Genomic DNA, 15,977 nt, shown 5'->3' with positions numbered 1-15,977 from the left:
GGTCAAATCTCCCGCCGGTCCCACAGCCGCACGCTGATTGGCTCCGGGCCGGCGGCGCCGGCTCCCGATTGGCCCGCGCGCCGGGGATGAAGAAGCACGGCGCGGGAACCGGCGCGAGCCTGCAGGGCGGCGGCGGCGGCGGCGGAGGTTCCTCGATTTGTGATCTCCCTGAAGGCACAATGAGCTGCATCAACCTGCCCACCGTGCTGCCCGGCTCCCCCAGCAAGACCCGGGGGCAGATCCAGGTGCGGGCCGCGGGGCGGGGTCGGGGGCGGGGGCGGGGTCGGAGTCGTGATCGGGGCCCGGGTGTCTGTGCGCACCGGAACCCAGTGACCTCTCCTTCTCTCCTAGGTGATTCTCGGACCCATGTTCTCAGGAAAAAGGTAATGGCCTCGCGGGACGGGGGTGGGCCGGGACCTCCTCCTCCACTTCCCTGCTTCTCCTCCAATCCCCGGGACCCCGTCCTCCTCCCCTGACGCCCCCCGACCCCGAGCCTGCCGCCCCTCTCAGAGCCCCGCCTCTAGAGCAACCCCCACTGCCCGACCCCCCGCGTTCGTGCCCAGGACGCCTCTCCTCCGTGGGATCCTCCCGGAGGAGGCGCTCCTCCCCTTCCCGTCCGGGTCAAAACCTCTTCCCCTTGGGATCATTCAACCACCGCTCCTTCCGGGAGCTGGTCACAGCTGCTCACCGTTTAGCCCCTCACTAAAGCCTTCTCTGAAGGGTGCGTCTAAGGTGGCCAGGCCCTGTGCGCCCTGCAGTATGTGTGGCTTCCTTCCAGCGTGACTGTTTCCTTAGATGGCCCAGGAGCGTACTCTCCACACTGAAGAGTCAAGCGCTGGCGCCTTTGCTTCCCTGAAGTGATAGAACCAATCCCAGTGAGCCCCGAGTAACTCCCCTGGCCCCCCTTCCTATACGGCGCTGGGGGATCACTCCAGCTCAAATCCCTTGCCCACGATGGTGAGGCTCAGGGTGGGCTCAGGGTGGGCTCTTGGACTCAGAGACAAAGCGCTTCCCTTGTTGCACCAAAAGGTTCTGTGAAGTTAGTTCAGGCTATGTGAAAAACTGTGGGGTGAGATTACTTTGGAATGGAATCTGAACCCCTCTCCTGTGCATGTGGTCTTTGCTTTGCCCCCGACAAAATCACTCCTCCAGCCCTTCCCTGAATCACCTGAGGGCCCTTCTTTGCCACCCTCCCCATGGAGAAGGACTACCAGCCCCAGACATGCTCCTCCCTCCTGGGTCTAGACTGAACTCTGTGTGGCCCCTTCTGTCCTCACTGGTCCTCCCCACGCTCTGCCCAGCAGCCTTCCCATCCGTCGGTGGGGCTCAGGCTGTACACCCCTAGAAGGCGGTAGGGAGCCCGACTTGTGCTGATGGGGTCTTCCTCGCCCACACTTATGCATGGGCCTTACCTTGCAGTACCGAGCTGATGAGACGTGTCCGTCGCTTCCAGATTGCCCAGTACAAGTGCCTGGTGATCAAATATGCCAAAGACACGCGTTACAGCAGCAACTTCTCCACGCATGACCGGTCAGTCCCTGCCCCTTCTGTCCTGTCCTCACACCTTTTGTGAGAAGCCCAGTGACGAGTCACAGAACATACTGTCAGAACTCGTTAGAGACGATGGTTAATAATGCTGATGCCGGGCAGCGAACCCTTCAAATCTGCAAACTTTCCAGGTTGCTTGGCAAGGTACCCTAGAACTTGGCCTTTCTTGGGGCTCTAGCCCAGTGGTTCCTAACGGGACGTGATTTTGCCCGCTAGAGTCTATTTGCAATGTCTGGAGACGTTTTTTAGTTTTCACAACAGGAGGAGGTAAGGGCTTGATGGCAACTAGTGGGTAAAGGGCAGGAATGCCGCTAAACATCCTACAATGCACAGACAGCCCCATAACAAAGAATGATCCAGCCCCAAATCTCAGTAATGTCTGGCCAAGGTTGAGAAACCCTGCTCTTGACCTATGTGGAGGTTGCAGACTGGTTTTGTTGACCTGCAGACTGAATTTTATTTAAGTTTTTAGTTGGCTTGTCCTCGCCGACTCCCTGTCTCGTGGCCTTTGTGCATCCCCCTTTTATGTTGATCTGCCCGTGTCCTGTGGACATTTCAGTCTGCAGCCTGAGGTTGGGAGGTTAAATTTTGTACCACTCCTGCCATTCCGTACAGCATTTAGGGCCTGATGTTTTGGAGCCTGAGACACTTTTCTCCTCTTCCAGATTCATCATCTACCTGAGCCCCCAGCACTAGAACACTCCCACACACAGGGCCTTTCACTTTCAGACTCTGCTGGGTAGGAATCTCCCCTCAGGACACACGAGGCAGCAGTATGAATGCGGATTTGAATCCTGACTCTGCCAGTTAATAGCTCTATGATCTCTGAGAAATCCTTTAATCAGCCAGAGGAGTCAAACGGAAGGAATTCTAGGTCACTGCACTGCTTGTTGGTGTTCGTGGCTTATCTCTGCTGGGGCACGAGGCTCCGAGTCTTAGATTCTGGTGCTAATGGTCTGCCCGGGGCCATGGTAGGACTTTCATGGGCCCTGGGGACTTTCTGCCTTCATGGGCCCCTTCCTCTATAAAGAAAAAAATAAAAAATTATACTTTATGACTGCATTGATATAAAGACAAAGATAATCCTGACTGAGTTACATTTATTCTGATTTTTAAAAGAAATTAAAATGTTTCATTCGTCCCCAAAGCATCATGGGCCCCAGGCACTATACCTGATGAAGTAACCCTGTCTGCACCCCACCACACACACACACACACACACACGCGTGCGTGCACACACACACACATTAAGCAGAGCAGAGAAGAGCTTTGCATCTGGGTTGAGCTTTACATTGGGCACTGCCAAGTTCCAGTCCAAAGCGTGAAGTGAAATAGCTCTTGTTGAATAACTGGTTTTCCAAACAAAGGCCTTTACTCTTCTCCCCAGATGTCTTCCCACAGGTGCTAACTTCTCAAAGCTCTGGGCAGACATCTCAGCCTGCTTTGCAGGTAGGGGGTGGTCATGAGACCGGTTCCCTGGACCCTCATTCTGGTTCCTGGACTCCTCGGGCTCCCTTGCCTTGCTCACGCTCTGGCTTTCTGTCCCCAGGAACACCATGGAGGCCCTGCCAGCCTGCGTGCTCCGGGATGTGGCCCAGGAAGCCCTGGGTGTGGCTGTTATAGGCATCGACGAAGGGCAGTTTGTAAGTTGACTTGTCCTGATAGCACTCTTCCTGTGAACTCAACTGTCCCCCTTTTTCCTCTGCTAATTTGGAGGTTATTGGTTCAATTTCTGATATTTTTATAAGGTAAACATTGTTAAGTTAACTTGCTTTAACTAGTGTCTGAATACCCTTTGAATTCCCTTTACTGCTTTCTGTGTTACTGTTATATGGAATTTATTGTACCTTAAAAAAAAAAAATTTAGGGACTTCCCTGGTGGTGCAGTGGTTAAGAATCCGCCTGCCAATGCAGGAGACACGGGTTCAAGCCCTGGTCCGGGAAGATCCCACATGCCGCGGAGCAACTAAGCCCGTGCGCCACAACTACTGAGCCTGCACTCTAGAACCCACGAGCCACAACTACTGAGCCCACGTGCTGCAACTACTGAAGCCTGTGCACCTAGAGCCTGTGCTCCGCAACAAGAGAAGCCACTGCAATGAGAAGCCCACGCACCGCAAGGAAGAGTAGCCCCTGCTTGCCACAACTAGAGAAAGCCCACTAGCGGCAATGAAGACCAACGCAGCCAAAAATAAATAAATAAATAAAATTAAAAAAAAAAAAAAGATCACTTAAAAAAAAAAAAAATTACAGGACTTCCCTGGTAGCACAGTGGTTAAGAATCCTCCTGCCAATTCAGGGGGCACGGGTTCAAGCCCTGGTCCAGGAAGATCCCACATGCCATGGAGCAACTAAGCCCATGCGCCACAACTACTGAAGCCCGTGCGCCTAGAGCCCGTGCTCCACAACAAGAGAAGCCACCGCAATAAGAAGCCTGCGCACTGCAACAAAGAGTAGCCCTCACTCGCTGCAACTAGAGAAAGCCCGCGCGCAGCAACGAAGACCCAACGCAGCCAAACATAAATAAATAAACTATATATATTAAAAAAAATTTTTTACAGTAAACAAAACATTTGATTTCTCAACAGTGGTGTATAGGGAGGGTTTGGTTCTGTTTAGCTCATTGTTGCTTTTTTTTTTTTTAATTAATTAATTAATTAATTAATTTTTGGCTGCATTGGGTCTTCGTTGCTGTGCATGGACTTTCTCTAGTTGTGGCGAGCGGGGGCTACTCTTCGTTGTGGTGCGCGGGCTTCTCATTGCTGTGGCTTCTCTTGTTGCGGAGCACGGGCTCTAGGTGCACGGGCCTCAGTAGTTGTGGCTCGCAGGCTCAGTAGTTGTGGCTTGTGGGCTCTAGAGCGCAGGCTCAGTAGTTGTGGTGCACAGGCTTAGTTGCTCCGTGGCATGTGGGATCTTCCCGGACCAGGGCTCGAACCCGTGTCCCCTGCACTGGCAGGCAGATTCTTAACCACTGCACCACCAGGGAAGTCCGCTTCTTTTTTTTGATTTAATTTATTTATTTTTTGGCTGTTTTAGGTCTTTGTTGTTGCGCGGGCTTTCTCTAGTTGCGGAGAGCAGGGGCTACCCTTCATCGTGGTGCGTGGGCTTCTCATTGCAGTGGCTTCTCTTGTTGCGGAGCATGGGCTCTAGAGCGCAGGCTCAGTAGTTGTGGAGCATGGGCTTAGCTGCTCTGCAGCATGAGGGATCTTCCCGGACCGGGGATCGAACCCGTGTCCCCTGCATTGGCAGGCGGATTCTTAACCACTGCGCCACCAGGGAAGTCCCTGCCCCACAGTTCTGTTCCCTGTTTCTATGGCTACTTCCTCCCTGGCCAGCAAGTCAAACTCGAGTTCCCATAACAAGTGTTTATTAAACCTACTGCAGAAACATCACCAATCTTCTGTTCTGCCCTCACCCTCGTGGGTCTTGCTCTGCAAGAAGTTCTGGGGCCCAAGGGTGGCTGCCTCGGTTGCCTCTCAACATGGGACCTGACAAAAGGACTGCCTCTCCCTCCCTTCATCCTTCCCTTGGAGAGGGGTACATCTGAAGACCCCACGCTATAAGCTGAGGGTGCGGTGGTAGGTGGGCAGCTGGATCCTGGGCATGCCAGCCTCACAGTGTCACCCCGAGTGCTGGTCTTACCTCTGTTTCTTTTTTTTTTTTTTTGACTATGCTGGGTCTTAGTTGCAGCACATGGGATCTTCGTTGCAGCATGCGGGATCTTTAGTTGCAGCATGTGGGATCCAGTTCCCTGACCAGGGATTGAACCCAGGCCCCCTTCACTGGGAGCATGGAGTCTTAACCACTGGACCACCAGGGAAGTCCCTGGTCTTATCTCTGTGTTATGACAGTAAGAAGAGGGGTAATCTAGGAAAAGTTAGGACTACACACAAGAAGGAAGTCCATAATTTACTGCCGACATCTTATGTCCAGAGACCACCAGGACTGAACAGCTTGGGATTGTTGTTGCAGGGAGACAGCCGGCATGGGAACTGGACAGTGTAGGTGAGGGGCTTAATTAGAGAGGGCTTGGTTATTAGGATGGGGGCTGCTTGGCTCTTGATTCGGTGTCCTGGGAAGGGAGATGATTCTGACCAGCATCTTAAACCTCACCTATAGGGAGGGTGGACCAGAAGGAGGCCGAAGCAGCAGCAGTGACTACTTTAGCCAGGAGAGGGGACATTTGGTACACCGTAGCCTAGGCGATGTTCACGTTCTGTCCGTACTCAGACATGCTTCTGGAGGGGTCCACACGGCCTGCGGGACCTTAGTTCCCTGACCAGGGATTGAACCTGGGCCCTCAGCAGTGAGAGCGCGGAGACCACTGGGACCACCAGGGAATTCCCTAGGAGGGGTCTGGTTTTGTCTTGACTATCACAGTCACAGAATGGCCTTGCCGGAAGTTCATATTTATAGATCAGGCTCATATCACGTGTTGTGACCATTTTTTCCTCATCAGCAAATACCTATCTTTATGAATGTACCATGTCTTACATGAGCTGGCCCCTTGGGTGTGGCACTTACAGGCTGTGATGGACGCTGTGTGCGGACATCCTGGCTATCGTCTGGTGTATTGGGGTTTATCTACTAAGTAGAATCACTGGTCAAGGGACCGATCTCATTCATTAAGTGTTTTGTGAGCTTGCGCCATGTGGCAGCAATGCTCTAGGTGTTGGGGATACAGCCAGGGTCTCGCCCTTGCACTTACATTCTAGTTGGGGGCGAGGAATATGTAAAAGGTGGTGGCAACCGGGGGAGAAAGGCACCATGAGGGGGTGGAGCTAAGGTGGGGATGATGCTTTATGGGGCCGGTCAGAAAGGGGCCAAAAGGAAAGCGGGGTGAAGGTTTCCAGGCAGGAGTGTGCTTCTGGGCGTGTCTCAGGAGCAGCCAGGAGGCCAGGGGCTTTGGCCAGGTCAGCGGGAGGGAAAGACGTTGGCGTTAACCCCGGGAGAGCCTGGAAGCCGCCCGGGGCGTCTCCTCTGCTGGGGCGGGTGGGGGTGGGGGTGGGGGGGTGGTGGGGAGGGCTGGGGAGAGGCATCTGGGTCTTTGCGGAAATCCCCCGGAGGCGAGGGCAGGGTGGCGGCGGCTGCATACACACATCCTGTTCCAACTGCCTTTCTCTTTTGTTACTCTGGCGGCTGACATCCTTTTCCCTGTTTCTCCTTTTGTAAATTGCCTCCTTCTCTTGGTTTATCTTTCCTCTATGGGACATGACGTAATCGGTGCCAGTTTGTCACATGCTGTAAATATTTCTTCCCTGTTTATTTGCCTCTGGATTTGGTCTGTGCCTCTCATTTAGTCTTTACCATTCATGGTGGAGCGGTTGAATGTTTCACTGTCACATCCTTTGTTCCCGTCCTCTGCGGCCTTTGCGCCTTCAACGCCGGCCTGGCTGCCAGGAAGCGGGGCCCCCACCGGAGCAGGGCCGGGTGCCTCCGTCGCGCGTCACGAGGGCGCCACCTCTCGGCAAGATAAGGACGAGGGTGAAACTACTTCTTGGCTTCCTGAGCTCCCCGTTCGGTCCTCTCCCCTCATCAGACCTTGTTCAGCAAGTGGCTCACGGCAGGTCAGCCCAGGTGCTGGATCGGCAGGTGAACCAAATGGGTAGACTTGTCACCATCAAGAAACCCCTCCTGTTACTTTTCTACCTGGGTCCCAGGGGGCAATCATTTTTGTCTACCAAGAAAACCCTACGTTTATTAAGTCCTCTGAAGTTCTGCTTTGAATGCAACCTGTATTAGAGTCTATGGCTGCTGTGACATGTACCACGGACTGGGCGGTTTAAACCACAGACATTTACTTCCCACAGCTCTGGAGGCTGGGAGCCCCTGAGGCCGTGAGGGAGGATCTGTTCCAGTCCTGTCCCCTTGGCGTGCAGGCGGCCATCTGCTCCCTGTGTCTGTCCCCCTCTGTGTCCACACTTGCCCTTTTTACAAGGACACCAGTCATACTGGAGTGTGACCCTACTGACCTACTTTATAACTGGATACCTCTGCAAAGATCCTCTCTCCAAATAAGGTTCTGAGGTATTGGGGGTGAGGGTTTCTACATATGCATTTGGGGGGTGGGAAGGGACACAATTCAACCCATAACATAACCTAAAAAATTTAATGGCAATAAAAACAAACGTCAGTAACGTGGTTGGTTACCAGTGGGCATTCTGGGATGTTGCGGGCAGCTCTGACCTTACCTTTGATCATTCAGGAACCCCAGCTGGGGGCCCAGGGTTCAGTGTTTGTGGGGGGGCGGGGTGGCATGTGAACAGGGGACAAAGTTTAAGTGGAAGAACTGAAGTCTCTGATGGTGGCCATCGCTGCAGCGGGCAAGACCGAGGACCCCGAGAGGTCCCCAAACCCTGGTGTGGAAGGACCCACACCTGATGAGGGCTTGACAGGGAGAGTGAGACGCAAGGGGTGCTCATCCCAGGGCGGTTTTGCCCGCAGCCCCTACCTGGGGGATATCTGGCAATGTCTGGAAACCATCTTGTTTGTGACCATGGGGGTAGGGGTGGAAGGCACTGGCTGACAGCTCCTTGCAGGCTGGGGGCTGCATTTCTGTGACCTGTGATGAGTCCGCTAGAGAAGAAGAGGGGCCTCACCTGCAGCCAAGCTGGAGCCTCTGGCTGGAGGTGCTGTTTCCGTAGCTCAGGCTCGGCAGCCCTGCAGAGGCCGTCAGATCTGCCTTTGGTAAATCCCGCTGGAACTGATCCAGGTTTTCTAACCCCTCTCCTGGTCCTCGTCTTGCTGAGCCCTCAGGTCTTGGTAACTTTGCACCTCCATGAGCGGCTTGGAGAGAGACCCTTTGCCCAAACACAAGAACTCCCCACTTCACCCAACCCAAAGACCAATCTAGATACATGATTGGCCAGTGAAAGTTCACCAAAGAATTGAAGTAGCAGCCTCACCCTGGGCCACTGAAATGAAATTGGACTTACCAAGTAAGTGACCTTTCTGCAGGCCCTGTATTTAGAAGGGTGTGCTGTGCCATCCTGCTCTGTAAGTGGCCAGTGGAACCCTCATCCCTTCTCAAGGCGTCACACAGCACATTATGTTTTTAAAAAAGGCAAACACACAGAGCCTCCCTCTCAGCCAAATAGCATATGTCATAAATTATTCGAGGGTCCTTAATCCTTGAACACCACCAAGGGCCTTCCTTGCCTTTACTTGGGCTCAGAAACATAAAGTCATTGCCAAGGTCACAGCTAATGGGTCCAACCAAGACCATGGTTCAAGCCCAAGGCAGCCTCTGGTCTGGGCTTTTGACCACTGCGGTAGCAGACTGCCTCTGCTGGTGACAGTTCCGGGCGCTTGGCCTGGAGTGGTTCTCTGCTGGTTCTAAGGCCATGGCCTGGTTCTGCCACGGAAAGCTGGCAGGATGGTGGAGCGACTGGGGCTGCTGCGGACGTGCAGGCTGCGTGCCGGGTGGGGGGGCTGGGGCCACCCTATTCTCGCGCTCCACGCCAATCTGGGTGGCCAGAGCTGTTGGGTCCGGCCACGTGGTCGTGGCTCCTGGAGGCTGCTGCCCAGGGCGGAAGCTCACTCCTCCTCTCACCCTTTCCAGTTCCCCGACATCGTGGAGTTCAGCGAGACCATGGCCAATGCCGGGAAGACCGTCATTGTGGCTGCACTGGATGGGACCTTCCAGAGGAAGGTAAGGCGTCTGGTCCAGGTCTCGGGATGGGACCCAGGAGGGAGGAAGGGGCCTGGGCTGTGCACAGACGGACAGCTCACCGCGCCCTGGATGACCAGACCGTGCCAGAGCCCAGGCGCTCAGGCGAGCCAGACCCAGCTCCCTGGTTCGCCCCAGACTAGGCCGCCTGCTGCGGGGGCTGGTGCTCTGGGGGAAAGCAAGGTCAGGGCCTAGTCTCCTGGCTTCAGGGTTGTGAATCAGAGGGTCTCAAGGAAAAGCCCACCCGGTGAGGTAAGCGCACACCAGTCTTTCCATGGGAATACAGGCGTTCGGGACCATCCTGAACCTGGTGCCCCTGGCCGAGAGTGTGGTGAAGCTGACGGCGGTGTGCATGGAGTGCTTCCGAGAGGCCGCCTACACCAAGAGGCTGGGCGTGGAGAAAGAGGTGGCCCCTCCTGCCTTCTCCGAGGGGTGGAGGGGAGGGGGTGGTGCTGTGTCCCCGCTCAGTCCAGGCGCTTCATGTCCCACGGCCAGGTCGAGGTGATCGGAGGAGCAGACAAGTACCACTCCGTGTGCCGCCTCTGCTACTTCAAGAAGGCTTCGGTTCAGCCTGCCGGGCTGGACAGCAAAGAGAACAAAGAGAACTGCCCGGTGCTGGGAAAGCCCGGGGAGGCCCCGGGAGCCAGGAAGCTATTTGCTCCTCACCAGATCCTGCAGTGCAGCCCGGCCAACTGAGGCACAGGCCCCACACCCAGGACGGGGGCGGACCGGCCACCTGCCCCCGTGCCTGCTGCTGCCCCCTGGCGGACGCCTGCCCCCTGCCTGCTGCCCAGCCTTCTCGGAGGAGGAAGCGGGGGTTGGGGGGTGAGGTTTCACCAGCGCCCTTTCCCCGGCCAAGGGCCACGGGCCGGTGGTCTGCACATCACACTTCCCTCTTTGCCTGCCCGCCGGCTTCTCTCAGTTCCCTTCCCGGGCTACTCACAATCCACCCCAGGCCGGCGTGGGGTCTGGCCACTGCTGACCTGAGTCCCTCCCTCTCCAAGGGGTGAGGCCGGAGGCGCAAGCTCCTGTGACATCGGCGCTTCTGCCTGCTTTCCCCTTTGTGGCTTTTGCTGTTGAGTTTCTGTTCTCACTGGGAAGTCAGAGCACCAGCACCTCTGGCTCAGCACCAAGCCTCCTCTCGTGCAAAGACTTTAGTCCCCCTGCCTGGGACGGGCCCCTGGCCCCTCTGAAGATGGCTGGAGTTGTTCTCTCTTACTTCCCTTTGGGCCGAAAGCCCTTCCTGCTCTGGCGATCATTTTCTCCAGAATTACAGCTTCTTCCATGTGGGTGACACCCTGCTGGGGCTCAGATCCCAGGGGCTTGTCTTTCAAGGCAGGGGCTGTGATTTTTCTCTTTTAGTGTGTGAAATTAATAACTAATATTAAAATTTACTGGTTGATGATGAAAGCGTATTTCTCTTTAACTGTCTGGGATTCCCCTGGTCTCACTGTAGACAGCTCTGACCTGATTTAGGTGTGGGGATTTCTTTTCAAATCATTTTCTAGTACTACTGATCTCTTAGCCACAAGGCTTTTTAACTGAGAAATGATCGTGAAGCGTGTCCTGAGAGGAATGTTTGCCTGCTCTTCTGTTTGGGCAGGTTTCAGGTCAAGATGGGTGGATGAAGGAGCCTGGGACCCAGGTTGGAAAGATGAAGCTTTGGACTGTGCTGCCAGATGGGGCTGTGAGGTCAGGTTTTGTTTGTGAAACAGACACTTGACAGTTCAGGAGCCAAGAAGACCAGCTCTGCTGTGCCTCAGAAAATACACTGTGGGCAGCTTACATGGAGGCAAGAGTGCTCTAGGTCGGGTGTGGGTGGGGGTGAGCCTGGGCTGTAGGTGTGCCCCGTGCAGATGGGGTCCGGGTTCCCCACCCTCGCCCCAGCTTCTCCCTCCCCTTTGCTCGCGGTTGGTCCCAGGTTACAGAGGTGCAGTACAGTGGTGAGACAGTAATTCCCAAACCCTATTAGTTTTTACTCAGGATTTTGAAACTGTTGGGGCCCACTTTTGACAGCTCCCTGTCTGGGCTCAAAAGGGGAAGCCCCGAGTTGCCTTGCGGGCCCTGGCCTCCTGCCTGAGCCGGGCTTGTTCCCTGGGGCGGGCTGGGCGCTCACGCCGGCCCCGTGTGTGTCCCGGACATGCTGCAGAGGTGCTGAGCCCTGTCTACGGGAAGCAGAGGCCCCTGCCCTCCAGGGCCACGCCGGGACCCTGGCAAGGCGGCCCAGAAAAGCCACGTTGTTTACAGGCTGAGCACAGTTGCTATTTTAAGATGCTGATGGAGGGCAGCGTGAGCAATGAGACCCTGGGTCGGTGGGGGGGTGTGGCAGGGAGCTGCTAGGCACGCTGGAGGGCCAGACTGCCACAACTCTGTTCAAAATACAGGTTCCTAAGACCCGCGGCCAGAGGGTGTACCTCAGGGTGGAATTTCTCTTCCTCCTACCCCTAGACAGAGGCCCCACCCATGACAATGGAGATTATGAACGAGAAAAACATTTATTCCATCTCCAAAATTAGTCTAACAGAATCCAAGGGTGCAGTGCATCTTCCCCCAAGGCTCTGCAATACATTCAGAGCAGCCTGTGGGCTGTGGGTGTGCCCCATACCTCCCAGCTAACAGTGGTGGGGTATTTACATAAAGCTGGGTGTTGTCATCAGGCAAAGCTCCTTCCTGCGGCCAAGGGGTGGGAGCAGAGACAGTGCTGCTTGGGGGGGGGGGGGGGGGGGGCGGGGGCGGGGGCGCGGCACCAGCCCTGCCCCTAGGCTGTCAGGAAGGTGACCCAGAGGCACTGGCACAGAGTCGTGAGCCCAGATCCAAGCAAGCAGACACTTCAGCAGTGAGCATGGGCTGCCGCTCGCAGAGCAGGCAGAGGGCAGGGGGCTGGGGGCAGAATGAACCTGAGTGAGGAGGAAAGGAGCCCCAGCCCAGCGCCAGCAGCAGAGCAGGGGGAAGGCCCCACAGCCTCATCTTTGGCAGAGACCCCCAGATGGCGGCGGCCACTGAGGCCTGCACGTGGCCCGGCTCCTTCAGGCTGGGGAGAAGCTAAGGCACTTGTCAAACCAGCACGTCGGACCCTTGGAGCTACTCCAGGCGGGGCTGGGGATCATTAAAAGCAATGACAAAACCTGTCTAAACAAAAACCCTTCCCTAAAAAAATGCCCTCGAGGAGTGGTGGGTGAAGCCCCGTGGGGCACAGGCCGAGGCTCTGAGGCCAGCAGCCAGGACGAGGAGGCAGGGGCTCTCTCTCCAGGCGGTGTGTCAGCTCGGACAGGCGCCAGGTGGATCGAGAGGGGCCGGCAGCTCTGGGAGACCAGCCTCGGGGGAGGAGTCCAGGAAGAGGGGAGGCCCCCCAGGCGCCCTCCCTCCTCCCCTTACCATCCCCGGCTGCAGCTCAGTACACGGGGGGCGGCTGGTAGCCCTCTGTGGTCTCGGCGCTCTGGGTGAAGGGCGGCTGCTGGTAGCTGTCCGCAGGCGCGCCTGGGTAGGAGGCGTAGGCCGTGCTGGGGTCCAGAGTGGGGTCCACATAGTTCTGGATGAAGTCGTCCACTCCGGCCTTGTAGCGCTGGTAGGCCAAGGAGGCCAGCACGCCCTGCAGGGAGCCCCGAGGTTTGGATTCCTCAGCCCTCCACCACCCTTCACCAAAGACACCAAGACCCTGGCCCGTCCTGGTCCACTTACCCAGGAGAAGACAGAAAAGAAGCTGAAGGTGATGGCCGCCCGGGCTGAGTCGGCTCCCACCAGCACATATTCCGGGTTGGTGGCTGCCCATTGATTGGCAAGGAAGCAGAAGCCAACAAACCACAGGAAGGTCCAGAGAGCTGGGGAGAAGGCCAGGAGGGCAAGGTTAGCTCCACGGAGGAGGCAGGAGGGCAGGCACCTCCTGGGAGGGAGAAGCCTCCGGGGGTGTAAAGGGCACTCATGCAGAAGCCAGGGTGGGGACAGGATGCCATCCTGGGAGTCCTTGCTCCAAGTCCCACTCAGCTCTGGCGGGTTTCAGCAGACGGTGAGAAATCCTTGCGTGCCAGCCTGTCTGCTGGGGAGGTCTGGGGACCTGGGGCTGCTCCCACCCCTCCCAAGCCCTGCAGTCACAGCACTCTAGAGCTCTTGGGACCACTGCCACTCCTGTTCACCCCAAGATCAAATGGAGGTGCAGCCGGCAGATACCTGAGAAGAGCAGGTCGCTGATGACCAGGTACTTGCGGTCAGTGGCGTTGCTGATCTGGGGGAAATAGACGTCAACCACGAGGAAGAAGGCCGAGGCCAGGAAGGCCAGCACCCCGATGGCGCTGCCGAAGCGGCACGCGTCCTCGTTGAGGTTGAACACGCAGTACTGCTGTTTGGAGCTGGGGGTGTTGCTGTAGCCCTCACCGAAGATGCATGAGAACACGATCAAGGCGAAGACCTGAGGGGGAGGCAGGGGAAGGGCTGAGTGACTGCTACCCTCATGGGACAAACCCCCCAGGTGGCACACAGAGTGGGACCCTGATGGGTGTTGGACGCTGGCCTCTGCTCTTGCTGTTCCCACTGCTGGAGGTTGGTGTCCCAGCCCCTCCTGAACTTGGGGAGCGAGTCCCTCCCTCTCCCTTCTCCTGGGCTATCTCCAGACACCAGTCACAAGTCACAAGGGGCACGGCCGGGGATTCCTGGACTGGGGATGGTGGGGAGTGGAGGGGGATCTCCTGGGAGGGGACTGCCCGCCCAGCTGTCTGCCTGGAGGATGGGTACTGGTGGTTAGGTACTTGAAGATTAAGGGCAATCGCCCAACCTAAACCACTCCCACTTTCAGTGAGTTTTAAACAGGATGGGTCACAAAGTCATAGAAACCCAAGCTTGGAGTGTCACCCCCATCACCTGTCTGACTCACCTCTACAGCACCCAGCCTCTGCCTAAACACCCAGTGACGGAGGACTCCTCCCACCTCAGGAGAGCCATGCCTCCGAGCTGAAATAGTGTCCCCAGGCCCTCACTTCCTGGAGCCCCCTCTAACTCTTCCCTGCTGGGCTCCCCAGTTTGGCCAGCTTTTTTCCTACAAGGAATTCTGGCCTCTTTGGCATCCTGGCCCCTGCCCTCCCAGGGAACCCCAGCTGGCCTCCCGCTCATAGTGGGTCCTACCCACACAGGGCGCCTCAGGCTGGTCTGCCCAGCAAGCCTGTGGACATAGCTCTGCACTCAGACCCCTGGATGTACTGGGGTGGGGGTCGAGGGGGGGTACCAGCCAGAACTCCGGGAGGGGATCCAGGCCCTTGCGAAAGGCCTCATGTCACCTCTCTCCGCCCCAAACTGAAAGGCCACCGCTCATCCCTGCCTTATGTCGGCAGACCCGGGACAGTCTGGACGCCTGGCTCCCTCTGGGACGGGCCCAGGCCTCTCCCCAGCCTGTCCTGCCTGCCTGCACAAGGCCCTCTCAATAGGCTCTGGAGGTGGCAGTCACAAACCCCACCCCCAGCTGGAGATGAAGCCGGAACTCCGGATGCTGGGAGCAGTGTGCCAGCCTGACTCCTGGCACTGCCATCCCGAAACGTGGGCATCTGCTCCTGGGGTCAGACCCCACAGTCAGGCAGAGCGGGGGTGAGGGTGCCACCAGGGCAACTCGTAGGGCTCCAGTCCCAGGCAGGGGCAGGTGTGGTGTGGGCGCCGCATGCCCAGCCCTCTGCCTGCGGGCCGGCTAACACCTTGTCCAGCTTTGGGCTCTGGTTGTCCAAGAGCATAGGACCTCCCACCAACGCCCCACCCCCAGTAACCTGGTACTGGAGCGCTCATCCAGCTCACAAGGAGGACAACATCCTGGGTTCACCTGATCTTGGATGGGGAAGCAGACCCATGGGCTGCTCTTGAGTGGAAGAGAGACTCTATTTCAGGGCGCCAGGCTGCCCCCCAACCCCCCGCACCCCACGTGGCTTCGGAAAGCCCCTTCCTGATGAATTCCCCCAGGCTGGGAGTCGCGGCGTGCCGGCCACCTGTCCTGGAGCCGCCTCAAACTCCTCCCACTGCCAGCAAGGCGACGGGCCTGCTCCCCGCGGTGCCGCCCGGCCATTCCGCGCCCGGGCTGGGAGGTGGGGGGTGGCGGGACCCAGGTTCGGGGGGCGGCGGGGCCCGGGGGGGTGAGGGGCTGGAGGGTTCCGGGCCCCGCTCGCCCGCCCCACGCGCGCCGCTCCCACCCCCGGGCCTCGGCCGCCACCACCTGTCGCGCTCTCAGGCTCGCGGCGGCCCCCCTTCCCCCCGGCCTGGCGACGAAGTCGGGTCCCCGAGGCCCCGCACCCCGGCTCACCAAGCACACGGCGCGCACCACCACCTGAGGCTGCGTCAGGAAGCGCCGCAGGTCGAAGGAGCCGCCCGCCTTGGCCGCGCCGTAGGCCCCGCTCTCCATGTCGCCGTCGCCGTCGCCGCCGCCGCCGCCGCCGCCGCCGCGGACTGCTGAGGAGCCAGCCCGCCGCCTCGCCCCCGGCCCGGCTCCTCCCCAGGGGCGTGGCCAGCGCCGCCCCAGGGACCGAAGGCAAAGTCCGCCCAAGGCGAGCGGCGGTGCAGGAGCGGCAGGGGTTCCCCGACAGCCCGGCCTGCGCTTCCAGCGGCCGACATCCGTCCAGCCCAGCGGGCTCATTGTCCAGCCCACCTCTCGGCCGGGGTCTCGTCCCTCTGCTATGCTGGTTCGCAGGGCGACTGGAAAGGGGCCAGAGAGTCCCCAGGAAGAGAGGGTCGCAAGGAGGGCCCGCCCCTCTGCTCCATCCACTCTTTGCCCCTGCACTCCCGCCTCCTCCTCCAG

At 57.9% G+C, this 15,977-nt stretch overlaps 2 protein-coding genes across 4 annotated transcripts; one reads left to right on the top strand and one right to left on the bottom strand.

Annotated features, from left to right (window-relative positions):
- Positions 1–5: 5 nt before the first annotated feature.
- TK1 (thymidine kinase 1) lies at positions 6–10,627 on the top strand. 2 transcript variants are annotated; one of them, XM_082371248.1, is made up of 7 exons: positions 6–245; positions 352–383; positions 1,420–1,530; positions 3,098–3,191; positions 9,110–9,199; positions 9,504–9,623; positions 9,713–10,627. In XM_082371248.1, exons 1-7 carry the CDS (start codon positions 87–89, stop codon positions 9,911–9,913), a joined length of 807 nt encoding a protein of 268 aa, XP_082227374.1. In that variant the 5' UTR covers positions 6–86; the 3' UTR covers positions 9,914–10,627. The 2 variants fall into 2 exon arrangements, with proteins under 2 accessions (XP_082227374.1, XP_082227375.1); XM_082371249.1 differs by lacking the exon at positions 352–383 and having other exon boundaries at positions 132–245.
- Positions 9,658–15,659, bottom strand: SYNGR2 (synaptogyrin 2). Of its 2 annotated transcripts, XM_082371245.1 has the most exons (5): positions 15,486–15,659; positions 13,382–13,619; positions 12,896–13,035; positions 12,593–12,806; positions 9,658–9,796 (listed from the first exon to the last, which is right to left on the bottom strand). In XM_082371245.1, exons 1-4 carry the CDS (start codon positions 15,582–15,584, stop codon positions 12,609–12,611), a joined length of 675 nt encoding a protein of 224 aa, XP_082227371.1. In that variant the 5' UTR covers positions 15,585–15,659; the 3' UTR covers positions 9,658–9,796; positions 12,593–12,608. The 2 variants fall into 2 exon arrangements, with proteins under 2 accessions (XP_082227371.1, XP_082227370.1); XM_082371244.1 differs by lacking the exon at positions 9,658–9,796 and having other exon boundaries at positions 11,694–12,806; positions 15,486–15,656.
- Positions 15,660–15,977: the final 318 nt, after the last annotated feature.

This window comes from Balaenoptera borealis (assembly GCF_965194805.1).
Source record: "Balaenoptera borealis genome assembly, chromosome: 20".
Lineage (NCBI taxonomy): Eukaryota > Metazoa > Chordata > Mammalia > Artiodactyla > Balaenopteridae > Balaenoptera > Balaenoptera borealis.
This window is presented reverse-complemented; position numbering and strand designations above follow the sequence as displayed.